Source organism: Schistocerca gregaria, chromosome 7 (genome assembly GCF_023897955.1).
Source record: "Schistocerca gregaria isolate iqSchGreg1 chromosome 7, iqSchGreg1.2, whole genome shotgun sequence".
Lineage (NCBI taxonomy): Eukaryota > Metazoa > Arthropoda > Insecta > Orthoptera > Acrididae > Schistocerca > Schistocerca gregaria.
The window spans coordinates 310,125,961-310,140,405 of NC_064926.1; the positions used below are offsets into that span (position 1 = coordinate 310,125,961).

The window sequence follows — 14,445 nt, forward strand, 5'->3', positions numbered from 1 at the left end:
TATGGCGTAACGATGCCCCCTATGTGATAGCGATTGCTTGATGATACCACAAAGTACCCACTGCATTTGTAGAGGTCATATGCTTCAGAGTCCCATGTTCAACAAGCGCTGAAGGGTGTGCTCCGGAACGTGTCCAAACCAGCAAACTATTCTGTCATCAGATCTGCCACGAACCGACGCCCATCTTGCGTTACAGTCCTGGAAAGTCTCCAACCTTCCAGTTCTGTGATGAGGGGTGGACGTCTAACACCTTGTTGCCTACACGTGGTTTCACCGTCCTTGAAACCACGTTCTATAGATGCTTACGAGAGTGGCGCGCAAATAGCCGACCAGCTTCTCCGTTTCCGAGATACTGGTTCCCAGGCGCCACGTGGTAGTAGCCTACCTCTTGTCAAAGTGGTTTACGACAATGGTCTACGGCATTCATTCTCGAGGCAGACCGTGTCACAATGCTTCGTCTCATCAGTTAAGTACCTCCTACATGAGTGAGCCTCTCAGAACACTAAATGTAGCAATGAAACATTCTGGCTGATGAAAGCTGTGCGTCGGACCTTAATGACTGGGTCGTGAGTCATGGCTGGATAGCTCAGTCTGTGAAAGACAAATGTTCCGGGTTCGACTCCAGTTCCAGCACACAGTTGTAATCTGCCAGGAAGTTTCAAAACATCTCACACTCAGCTGCAGAGTGAAAATTCGTTCTGGAAATGTATGTTGCATCTCTGGAGCCTTACTTTTCCTCTACGCTTAGAGCAAATGGTGCCATTATACCGACTAAAACCACACTTTCTTTTCACAGGCGCCAGCAACGCGGCCGAGCTTCCAGCGCCAGGCGGTGGCGCAAATGCAAGCAGCGAGGGTGGTGATAGACTTGATCTCGATGGTGCTGGTGCGGGCTCTGTCGTTCGTGCAGAAACTCTTGGGAGTGCCGTCCAAGGCGCCGCTCTTCCGGAAAACCCCAACGGCGCCCAAGTAGAGCCACTGAAGCAGGCCACAGAAGCATCTCCCACAGAATCTGTCCCAAGTTATGGCTGGAAAAAGTCCGGGTTTGTACACTCTGCGAAAGAAGAAATCAAGAGCGACAGCAAGCAGAAAGAAAGCGCTCTCGCTCAAGATGACATGGAAGCACAGACAGCCTCTTCGACATTCCAAGTTCCAGAGGGGGAGGCTGTTAAGAAAGACGTCAGTAGACCACCAGGCCTCCAAAGTAATGAAAATTCGCCGACGTCGAGGTATATGAAACCGGAATCTGAAGACGAGAATGCCAGTCTGGGGTCGATATTGGGTCCAGACAAGGGCAGTCCAACTACAGTTCAGCCCTCAGTTGACCAAAAATCAGAAGCTACTCAATCTGGTTCCAGAAATATAGTGACTCAGCCTCCCATGGCAACACATGCCTTTTCTGATCAGAAGGTTCCAATGTCGGACGACACGTTCCCCCCAGCTGCTCGAGTCAATGAAGGTTCTCCAATGTCTGCCAGCTTGCAAGCACAGGATGCAGGTGGAACAGACATTCGGGTGAAACAACATGACAATCCTGGCGAAACAGACACGGTAGCAGCTTCAACCACAAGGAAGCCAGTAATGAAGATAGTGTCTGAAGGTGTTATACATCCATCCGCTATTCCTAGTGGTCGCTCTGTTTCCCTTCCAAGTAATCTTATTCGATCACAGGTTGCAGAACCGGTGCTTCAGGATACTATTCTTGGCCAAGCTTCAGAACCTCAGTCAGCTCATCAGACACATTTAGAACCTCCATCAAGCAACCATAAAGCAGAGTTTGGTGAACCCGCTGCTGATTCTAATGTCTTGCACCGGCCTCATCCAGTTGACACAGTCCACCAGGAACTGGAAGACACTGCCCCGGGCTTTTTGCCTTCTGCTGGCCGAGTAAAAGTAACTACTGCAGGTCGTTCTGGAAGTCCATCAGTGACAGCTGATGTGACGTACCCTCCCACTGCTATTGGAAGTGAAGTTGTATCTAATGCGAAGATTAGTCGTCTGGTAGATCCGGTACGGCAGGAGCTTGAGGATCCCACACCAGGACCCTCTCAAGTCGCAGGAGAACTGGGTTCCAAAGTCACTGTACGCAACAGTAACACTGCCGCGGCTGCTTCGCCTGTGGAATCGAGAACATTACTTCGGTCCCAGCTTGTGGACCCTGTCCATCAGGAACTTGAAGATACCACCCCAGGTGCCATGGTTAAGTCAGCAACAAATGGCCCTCAGACGACAGAGGCGACTGCTCACGATGGAGCCAGCAAGGTTTGTTCTGCGATATTTGTTAACTTTTTGTTGTCCCTCCAGCTCTCTGTACATTCTTCTCGAGCTTCGTTATTCGAAATGTTCAGCTGATGTAATACAATGTTTCACTAGTATTCCTATCTTCACTCAAACTTGAGACGTTATCATCTCGCAAGTCAATAAGAGGACGTTAGATTAGATTAGATTAGATTTTCGTTCCATAGATCCGTGCTGAGGAGATCCTCTTGGATGCGGAACATGTCTTTTTTTTTAAGCTGAAATAACAATACTAATAGTATGAGTATATACATCATTTGTTTCTATTAAAAAATTCGTCAATGGAGTAGAAGGAGTTGGCTACTAGTAAGTCTTCAGGCCCCCTTTAAACGGATCTTTATTTGTAACTAAATTTTGTATGTTTGCTGGCAAATTATTGAAGATGAGTGTTCCTGAGTAGTGGACCCCTTTTTGAACTAAAGTAAGTGCTCTTAAGTCCTTGTGCTGATCATTTTTGTTCCTGGTATTGTATGTATGAACTGAGCTGTTTGTTGGAAAAAAAGAGATATATTATTTAGGACAAATTTCATTAAGGAGTAAATATACTGAGAGGCAGTAGTTAGTATACCCAGCTCTTTGAAGAGGTTTCTACAGGACGTCCGTGAATTTACTCCACAAATAATACGTTTTTTACACCCTTTTGGACTCTGAAAACTTATGTTTGACTTGAAGAGTTACCCCAAAATATTATACCATATGACATTATGGAATGAAAGTAGGCAAGGTATGCAAGCGTTTTCATTTTCATGTCGCCTACGTCTACTAACAATCGAATTTGCAAATGCAGATTTGTTAAGGCGTTTCTGCAGTTATGTGGTTTGCAGGCATAATGAGGAAGATTATGTTTCAAAGGGCACAAAGAGATAAGCTATCAAAACACTACATTATTAACTCGTATCTTAATATGTGCGAGTTAGCATTTTTTGCTGACACAGACGGAAAAGTATTGTGGATGAAAGAAGGCTCTCAGAAATCCACATGTAAAGTTACGTTTTTATTAAGTTTCACACGAACCGCAGTTTTCTCAAAATGAAAATAAATAAAAAATAAATAAACAGTCAACACTTGTTTCCGTAACTTCTTCACACACAGTGCTAGAGACACGAATGTAGCTCTTGAGAATGAAGTTTCAGCTTGAAAACTATAAAAAATAATAAATGTACAGTGACTTATTATTATCAAATGTCAAAACCTAAAACTGAAGAAACTCTTCCAGGTTTATAAGTCGCGGCGTTTCGGATAAAACACTCAGGCTTTTGACGGCTACCTGCGCCATCGTCATCAGTAGTAAAAAACCTCCGACTACCAGGATTGGCATGACGTTCCCCTTATATTGGCATAATTGCAACATCTGTAACCAATCAAAGAGGGCCGAAGTGACACGTGCATGGAAAGCTAGTTTCGCAGCTCGCAGCAGCTCCGGTCCACAGTGGGACCAACGACGTCAGATGCGCGGTGGGCTAACGCCACGTTTGAAACTGCCGCTCCCACCTCCCTACAAGCATCAAACATCCGCCTTTGCCTTCGTTCAGTATCCAGAATCTGCCCCATGTCCTACTAAATGTGCACCCCCTATCTCTGTTAAAATATTTGCTGTTGAACTTAATATCTGTCGTGTCCTTTATAACAGAATTCGAGTGAGATGACGCATGAACTATGACTTTCTTCAAGTTGTATTTTACGTCTGTTTTTCAGGTGACGCCCAGCTATGGCCGACTTATCAACCCTTCGTTTAATATCTTGCTTGTGTTCAGTACAACATTCCATAACAGTTAGAATTGTTTGACATATGTAGGTGCCGCCACATTCGCAGTGGACACCATACGTACCGGCTACTCGAAGAGCTAAATCATTTGTAATAGGAGCAAATGTCCTAACATGCTGCTCTATGCTCCACAGTACGGCAGGAATGCAGCCGCCCGATTCACAAGACCTCCTTCGTTGGTGGCACCAAAAAAATTTAGAAATGTCACCCTTTCTTTAGCCATTCTCTCTGAATACGCGTCTCAAATCGTGCAGTTCAGACTGTAGGTGGTCCTCATCGGAAACAATCTTTGCTCTGTATACTGATATGTTCAGGACCGCTTTGGATATAGAACGAAAGCAAAGACGGATGCATGGCACTTGTAGAAAGGCAGGAGCGGCAGTTTCAAATGTGACGCCGGCCCCGCGAGCCACGTGACTTCACTAGTCCCACTGCGGACCGGAGCTACTGCGAGCTACAACACGCTTTTCGCAATCGAGAAGAGTTTATTGAGGCATACCGCCGAGACTCTTAACCCGAACCCACAAGTTGGTCTGAACACTGCAGTGGTTCACTTGACCTGTATCATCGTACTGGAAGCCGTAAGCTGCTACCTTCCTCCGACCTTTGAATCTTCCAACCCAGCCAGTTATAGGGAAACCTATTCTTTATCGTAGACCTCATGGTGGAGCTTGACATTCTTCACACTAGCAAATTATTCCTCAGGTGAAAAAATCTATGACAGAATAAATCCTGGAGCCAGCTGTGTATATAAAAAGCAACCCTTATACTGGTAGTCTAGCACTATCTTATTTAGCCACACGTGCATCTAAATTTTAATATGTTTTATACTATGTATAAATCCCCATGCTACAAGAAAGTATATTAGCTTATTTCTGTTACGATTTGTTGATGTTTTTGTGGCGTTCAGTCCAAAGACTGGTTTGATGCAGCTCTCCATGCTACTCTATCTTGTGCAAGCCTATTCATCTCCAAATAGCTGTTGAAGCCTACATCCTTCTGAATCTGCCTACTTTATTCATCTCTTTATCTCCCAGTTCTGTTCATTACTTCCTCATTAGTTACGTGATCGATCCACCTGATCTTCAAAATTCTTCTGTAGCCCAACGTTTCGAAAGCTTCTATTCTCTTTTTGTCTAAACTGTTTATCGTCCACATTTCACTTACATGCATGACCACTCTCTAGACAAATACCTTCAGAAAAGACTTCGTAACACTTATATCTATATTCGCCGATGATAAATTTCGCTTCCTCAGAAGTGCTTTTCTTGCCATACCCAGTCTACATTTTAAATCCTCTCTACTTCGGTCATCATCAGTTATTTTGCTGCCCAAATAGCAAAACTCATTTACTACTTTAAGTGTCTCGTTTCCTAATCTACTTCCCTTAGCATCACCTGATTTAGTTTGACTACATTCCATTATCCTTGTTTTACTTTTGTTGATACTCATCTTATATCCTCCTTTCAAGATATTGTCCATTCTGTTCAACTGCTCTTCCAAATCCTTTGCTGTCTTTGACAGAACCAAAAGGTCATCGGCGAACCTCAGAGTTTTTCTTTCTTCTCCCTGAACTTTAATGCCTACACCAAATTTTGCTTTGGTTTCCCTTACTGCTTGTACTATGTAGATATTGAATAACATAGGGGATATGTTACAACTATGGATCTCTCCCTTCTCCACCACTGCTCCCCTTTCATGCTCCTCGACTCTTATAACTGCCTTCTGGTTTCTTTAAGGGTTGTGAACAGCCTTAAGCTGTCGGTATTTTACCCCTGCTGCCTTCATAATTTCAAAGAGAGTAATCAAGTCAACATTGTCAAAAGCTTTCTCTAAGTCTACAAATGGCATATGTAGGGTTGTCTTTCCTCAACATATCTTCTAAAATATGTCTAAGGGTCAGTATTGCCTCGCGAGTTCCTATTATTCTCCGGAATCCGAACTGATCTTCTCTGAGGTCGGCCTCCATCAATTTTTCCATTCTTTATTGAAGAATTCATGTTAGTATTTGTCACCATGACTTATTAAATTGACAGTTCTGTAATTTTCACATCTGTCAGCAACTGCTTTGTTTGGAACTGAAATTATTACACTTCTCGTGAAGTCTGGGGGTATGTAGCCTGCCTCACATGCATTGCGCACCAGATGGAAGAGTTTTGTCATGGCTGGTTCTCCCCGGCTATCAGTAGCTCTGACGGAATCGCCTACTCCAGGCGCCTTTTTTCGATTTAAACGCTTCAGAGCTCTGTAAAACTATTCTTTCAGTATCACACCTCCCATCTCCTCTTCACATACGTCCTCTTCCCTTTCTATAATATTCCTTTCACATTCATTTTCCTTGTATAGACCCTCCATATACTTCTTCCACCTTTCAGCTTTCACTTCTTTGCTTAGGACTGGTTTTCCATCTGAATTCTTGATATTTACACATCTGCTTGTCTTTTCTCCGAAAGCTGATAAAGTCAACCACTCGGCCGTGGCGTTCCTCCTCCCGGTTGCTCAGGCGGGAGTAGGTGGCCCTCACACGCCTTCGGATCGGGCACTGTCCTCTCACACATAGCTTTTTACTACGGCGGGAGGATCCTCCGTTTTGTGATGCTTGTGGTGTGCACATCTCTGTCCGGCACATTTTAACAGACTGCATTTTATACCGTGATGCACTGGCAGAAGCACAATTTGATGGGGATCTGCCTTTTGTTTTAGCTCATGATGAGACGTGTGTGTCTAGGATTTTTAAGTTTTGTGATGTGTCTGGACTCTGGCCTAAACTTTTAGGCTGGAGGTTTTAGTGTATTGCAGAGTGGCTGACTCCTCCCCTTTTTTTCCTTGCGGTCAGCCAGCCACTTCCATCTGCTGCATTGTTTTAGCTTCCTCTATCATTTTCTTCCTGTGTTGTCCATGTTTTACTGCTGACGCTGTGCTTCATCCCACGCTTTGGTGTGGGTGAGCACTTGTTTTTCAACGATTGTTACCCATGTTTTCTGTTTCGTATTATATTCCTGTTCTAGGATGTTTCTTGACACCCGTCGCACTAAGTTACTGAATGGGCACTGAAGACCCTGCTGTCGTGCGCCCAAAACCCCTCTACTACTACTACTACTACTGTCTTTTCTCCGAAGATGACTATAGTTTTCCTGTAGGCAATATCTGTCTTTCCCCAATTGAAATATGCTTCTAAATCTTTACGTTTCTTTCTAGCCATTTTGCACTTCCCATCAATCTCATTTTTTTAAACGTTTGTATTCCCTTTCACCTGCTTGATTTTTCAATTAAATTCAATTTCTCTTGTGTTATCCAAGGTTTCCTACTAGGCCTTGTCGTTTTACCCATTTGATCCTCTTCTGTCTTAAAGCTACTCATTCATCTTCTACCGTATTCCTTTTATCTGTTCTTGTCAACGGTTGCCTAATGCTCCCTCTGAAACTCTCAACAACCTCTGGTTCTTCCAAGTTATCCAGGTCCCATCTCCTTAATTTCCCACCTTCTTCCAATTTCTTCAGTTTTGATCTACAGTTTATAACCAATAAATTGTGGCCTGAGACCACATCTGCCACTGGAAATGTCTTACGATTTAAAATATTGTTCCCAAATCTCCGTGTAACCATTACATAACCAATCTGAAACATTCCGATGCCTCCAGGTCTCTTTCATGTTTACATCCTTCTTTAACGACTCCTAAACCAAGTGTTAGCGATGATTAATTTATGCTCTGTACAAAATTCTACCAGATTGCTTCCTCTTTTATTTCTTTCCCCCACTCCATATTCATCTACTATTTTTCCCCCTCTCCGTTTTCCTACTATCGAATTTCAGTCCCTCATCACCATTAAATTTTCATCTGCCTTATCTACCTGAATAATTTCTTTTATCTCATCATACATTTCTTCAGTCTCTTCATCATCTGCAGTACTAGTTGGTATGCCAACTTGTACCACTGTGGTAGACACTGGCTTCGTGTCTATATTGTTTACGATAATGCATTCACTAAGCTGTTCATAGTAGCTTACCTACATTGCTACTTTATTATTCATTATTAAACCCACTCTTGCATTACTCCTGTTAGACTTTGTATTTACAATCGTGTATTCACCTGATCAGAAGTCCTGTTCCACCAGTCACCGAACTTCACTAATTCCCACTATGTCTGACTTCAGAGTATCCTTTTCCCTTTTTAAATTTCCTAACCTGCCTGTCAAATTAAGGGATCCATAAAATACCTTTTCCCTGATGACGCCATCCTCCTGAGTAGTCCCCGCCCGAAGATAGGAATGGGGGCTGTTTTACCTCCGGTAATTTTACCCAAGAGGACGTCATCATTATTTAACCATACAGTAAAGCTGCATGCCCTCGGGAAAATAATACGGCTGTAGTTTTCCCTTCAGGCAACCACCCAAACTGTTGCCCCTGCACCTCTCTACAGGAATCACACGTTTGTATGGCCTCTCAACAGCCCATCCATTGTCGTTGCACCAACAGTATGGCTATCTGTATCGCTGAGGCACACAAGCCACCCCACCGCCTCATGGTTCTTAGTACTTATCATTTTTTCTTGCTAATAAGCAACTTTATCCGACCGAGGCGAAAAATGCTGAGAATAAGAGACAAAAACCTCAGGATGTCGCAAAATTACTACAAAGAAGCTTGTGATGTTTTGCTAAACTTCAATGATTTAGCAGTTCAGTTGGGTAATGCATGTCCTTGGCGCTGCTGTTAAGGGATGCCACGCGTAGAAGTTATTACACAAAGACAGAGAAAAATGAAGGAAAAATTTGATTGACAGCACATGAAAAGCGAGCTTCCACAGACAAAAAGTATAACATTGAGCAGCATACTGCCACGCAGCCTTAAGAGGAGTGATTTCATGAACAAATCTAAGCTAAATCAGTATGTAAGTTAACAGCGAAAACTACCCATGTACCAGGTGATCAAAAAGTCAGTATAAATTTGAGAACTGAATAAATCGCGGAATAATGTAGATAGAGAAGTACAAATTGATGCACATGCTTGGAATGACATGAGGTTTTATTAGAAACAAAAAATACAAAAGTTCAAAAAATGTCCGACAGATAGTGCTTCATTTGATCAGAATAGCAGTAATTAGCATAACAAAGTAATACAAAGCAAAAATGATGTTCTTTACAGGAAATGCTCAATGTGTCCATCATCATTCCTCAACAATAGCTGTAGTCGAGGAATAATGTTGTGAACAGCACTGTAAAGCACGTCCACAGTTATGGTGAGGCATTGGTGTCGGATGTTGTCTTTCAGCATTCCTAGAGATGTCGGTTGATCACAATACACTCGCGACTTCAGGTAACCCCAAAGCCAATAATCGCATGGACTGAGGTCTGGGGACCTGGGAGGCCAAGCATGACGAAACTGGTGGCTGAGCACACGATCATCGCCAAACGACATGCGCAAATCTTTCACTCGTCTAGCAATATGGGATGGAGCGCCATCCTGCATAAACATCATACGTTCCAGAAGGTGTTTATCAGACAGGTTGGGGACCGATTCTGTAACATATCGGCGTACCTCTCACCGATCACGGTAGCAGGTACAAAACCAGAATCACGCACTTCCTCGAAGAAAAAAGGCCCAATAACGGTAGATGTGGTAAATTCAACACATACCGTGACTTTCTCGCCGTGCAATGGAGTTTCCACGACAGTCCTGTGATTTTCGGTAGCCCAAATTCTGCAGTTGTGGCGCTGACAGACCTTCGGAGCGTGAAATGAGCTTCGTCGGTCCACAACACGTTACTCAACCAATCGTCATCTTCCACCATCTTTTGAGTCGCTCACACCGCAAATGCCTTCCGCTTCACTAAATCGCCAGGTAACAGTTCATGATGTTGACGGATTTTGTACGGATAGCATCGGAGGGTACGCCTAAATGCCAACCAAACAATAGTGTATGGAATGCCGGTGCGACGTGCGACTGCACGAGCACTGACTTCCCTGTGCATAGACGAGCCCGCTACAGTCTCCATTTCTTCCTGAACTGTCTCAGCAGCATTACGCCTTGTGCTCGGTCGGCCACTACGCGGTCTATCGTCTGAACAACCCGTGGCTTCCAACTTCGAAATCATTCTCGCCACAGCTGCATTTGTCAACGGACCTTTACCCGTTCGTTCCTATGGCGACACGATCGTAAAGCTGAGCTAGCACTTTCCCCATTCTGATAATACAGCTTCACTAAAAGCGCCTTTTCAGGTAACGTCAACATGCTGCGACTGCTGGCGCATCTGATACTCTCTCTTTTTTTCTTTATTGTTATTTTTAAACCTGTTTACAGGCAGGCCTGCAGCAGCGTACTACGCCGTTCTTTGGCCGCAGAGAAACACAAAAGATACAAATGGAGACAATTAGAGAAAAAAACACGGTGGACATATAAACAGAGACAAACAGTTTCTAAAATACATGGAGCCGTTCACGGGCGTAGTGTCCAAGATAAAATTTGTTCAGACACTTGGACACATACATAGACGAAAATTGTCACACGTGAACATAGATGCACAAAACGAATAACACTGAACCACTTAAGAACAAAACGACGGCACACACAGAAACACGAGGCATTGATATCCTGCGCGATACTTTCTCTCATTACAGCTCGTTTTATACCCGATTTTCATGCGCAGTCACTGACGTTTTGCTGTCCAGCGCCACCTGTCGGACATTTTGTGAACTTTGTTTCTTTTTCGGTTCTAATAAAACCCCATCTTATTCCAAGCCTGTGTCTCAATTTTTACCTCTCTATCTACATTATTCTGTGATTTATTAAGTTTTCAAATTTATACTGACTTTTTGATCACACGGTAGTTGATAGCACATGATATGGGCCCATATTCTTTGGGTTCTTGCACCACTCTTCCTTCGTTTCGAGGACGAAGTAGAGCGTTTCTTAAAAACTAGAAATGTGCAAAAAAAAAAAAATCAAAACTGAGTTAGGCATGGTAATGGCATAATATTGAGCTTTTACATCAACACCTGAACCAAGTTTTAGTAAATTTTGACAACTGCTATATGTATGACCACTCCAAATCACATGGTTTTAGCGAAACATGATATATGCATTCTTACAGCAGAAGTTGACAAATGCAATATAATTACACTCTAGTCTCTCAGCTCTCTTTCAGCAGCGGCCAATTAACAAATGGAGTATACTGGATGCTCTAAATAATGTTACTCATTGTCGTAGTGATATTTACTGAAGGAATAGTGTTTCAACGAGACATCATTGTCGTCGGAACACCTGCAGCTCACTTTTCCACTAGTATACAAAGGATGCACACCTATACGTCGTCAAAGAAGCATTGCAAGCAGAACTGACAATGATTATTATGATTCTGAAAATGACATGCAGGTTAAAGAGTGTTTCGATAGGAGGAAATCCCGATTCAAAAATAGCTTACATAGACCTGAAACGCAAAGCAAAAAAGTGTAAAAAGGAACTTACCATTAAATGCAATCATGTACTTGAGGTTTCACCTCCAAAAGCTAAAGGAATGAAAGAGTGCAAAGTTGCTGGACTCTGCTCCGAAAATATTCCCCAATTAAATCATCACATGACATCATTAAATAAAGTGAATCAAGATGAGTTTTGGTTAAAATTTCTTAATATTTCCTCACCTCAGCACAGAGTAGTGGTCAGCCAGAACGCAAAAAGGAAGAAAATAGTGGCCGTGGAACACACTATTAGAAGAAGGGCTGATGAAATAGTGCCTGTTTCTGCTGCCACTTTCCAAGAAGTATCTAGCATGTCAAAGAATAACTTATCCTATCTAGCAAGCAGGTTCCATAAAGGAGGAAGGTTGTCAAAGGAAAGTAGAGGAGACAATGAAAGAGGAAAGGATCATAAGGAGGTAACTATTGCCATTAAGTATGATATAAAATAAATATAAAAGTAGAGAGAGCCATCATGGGCAGGGGAATACTACGAGAGCTTATTTCCCTTCAGATCTCACAGCCAAGAAAATGTTCAAGAGATTCTGTCCAAAAAAAAAAAAAAAAAAAAAAAAAAAAAAAAAAAAAAAAAAAAAAAAAAAAAAAAAGAGGAGAAGGAAGAAGAATTGGTACTGAAACAGTGTTCTTTATCAAAATACAACATAACTTATACAAAAATTTCAATATGTCATTCAGGATACCTCATGCTGGTACCTGCTCCATGTTTAAGGTTGGTCTAACAGAAATAAATGCAGAAATATATCTGCAAAATAAGAATGCACTGCAAACTAGACACATATTACATAAAATTCATGCAAAGCAGTTTTACGATATAATGAAGGAATATACCCCACCTGTCTTGGAGATTTGCATTGACGTGTAGCAAAATCATCCTATCCCAGTCAGTGAGGGTTTCTGATCTAGAAACAGAGACAGAATCTCCAAGAGGACAGAATCAAATTGCTTCATCTTTGCTGTATTCCTTTCCAACTTACGTAAAAAAAATAACTAAGTGATGGCACTAACACAATGCATCTGTGGGTTTTACGTGGTGTTGAACCATAACAACACCCTTTTAGGAGCAATACGACATCTGTTTCATCACTTTCTAGAGCGAATACAGAAACATGGCTGTTGAACATAGTGCTAGTACACAAAGACAAGAAGGCAAAACCAAAGAGCATAGTCAAAAAACGGTGGATTCACATCAGAGGCACCACACATCTGTTCTCAGATTCTTGCAGCAGCTAAAATAAAAAGCACTGTACAGTGTCAATGCTTATATCATTATTGAAAAAGAGCACAAAATTCAATAATATGCATCACTTCTTCTCTGTTCAAAGCCATACCTACATGCCTCCAACTGAGTGTTTTGTAGAACTGAGAAATCTTACAGGAAAAAGAAAGAATATTATTTTCTAAACAAAGTTATGATAATTCAGAAGAGGATGGTACTCGCAAAGTTCTAAACACAGACTGAACTGTTAAAAATCTCAAAGAGGGCACAAAAAGTACTAAAATCCAAGCTACCTTTCTAAATAAACAGCCAGTAAGTCACTTCATGCAAAAAAGCAAAGAAAATTGTTAATATGACAGTAAGTGATACATACTTGGGAGATCCAGAATAAGTTGACATCTGGAGTCAAAAGAAATTGTGCCGTCCAACAATGCTAATATGCACTCTTCTATCAAAACAAAACATGGTAAGCAAAGAAGAGAAGAAAGATGAGTCTGCCTTGCTACAGTATTTTGCAATTCCAGCTGATGCAAAGGAGATTTACAAAAATGTCCTTGATGAATAATGTATAGATGCAAGAGGTAAAGCTTTACAATAACAATGTGATTGTAACATGCAGTAATTTTTGCATTATTCATTTAATACTTCATTTAGTACTGATAATAATGACATAAGCTAAACAAGTATGTTTATACAGCCATCATTACTAGTGTTGTATTATGCCACTGTATTTTTGTTATTATTTTCTCTCGCTGATCCTATTTAACAATTATTTGGAGGAATCAGTTGTTTCAATGGGAAAAGAGGCATCAAGGTAAGTGGACAGGAAACAGAATAATATTCATAGATACATGCTCATTCTTGCAGAAAATGAAGAGACGGTGATTCAGATGCTAAATGACCTAAATGAAGTGTGTGTAGCATATGGTACGAAAATTAAAAAAAAAAAAAAAGGCAAATGTCTTGGCTATAGACTTAAGAGAAGAGTGAAGTATAGTTAGGTCCTGAAACCACACAACAGGTGAGAGCATTCAAGTATTTAGGGAGTTGGGTTATGGAAGTTATACATTGTGAACAGTACTTAAAATTCAGGTTGACACTGGTGAAGGAGGCATTCCAAAGGCAGAAAAGACTCTTAGCTAGTCATTTGTACAAAAAATTAAGAAAGTGACTAGTATAATGCCTTGTATACATCATGGTGTTGTATGGAGCAGAAACATGGACATCAAGAAAGCAGGATGAGAGGAAAACACGGATATGGTGCAGAATGGAGAAGATTAGCTGGACTGATAAAGTTGGGAATAAGGAGGTATTGAGAAGAGTGGGATAAGATTGGAGGATTCTGCTGATAATGAAGAATAGGAAGCTAAATTGGCAAGGATGTAATCTGAAACAAGATTGCCTTCTAGTCAAAGCAACTGGAGGTTTTATTTCAGGGAAGAGATGGAAGATCAGAAGAAGGTATCAGATGCTGGATAACACTTGTAAACTGCAAGGAGGGTATCAGAGAATGCAGAGGACAGAGAAGCATGGATCTAAATCCACTACAAGTCATATAACCAAATGATGATGAGCCCACCTAATTTTCAACATTCTTCTGTAGAACCACATCTAAAACACTTCAGTTCTCTTCTTTTCCAGTTTTTACACAGTCCATGATTCACTCCATACAGTGGTGTGCTCCAAATGAACATTCT

At 41.7% G+C, this 14,445-nt stretch overlaps 1 protein-coding gene across 1 annotated transcript in view; it reads left to right on the top strand.

Annotated features, from left to right (window-relative positions):
• Positions 1-14,445, top strand: part of LOC126282099 (uncharacterized) — a 518,030-nt gene that overhangs the window by 428,341 nt on the left and 75,244 nt on the right. The window contains exon 4 of the mRNA XM_049981558.1: positions 797-2,262. Within this exon, the coding sequence (XP_049837515.1) occupies positions 797-2,262 (1,466 nt within the window). The remainder of the gene's footprint in view (positions 1-796; positions 2,263-14,445) is intronic.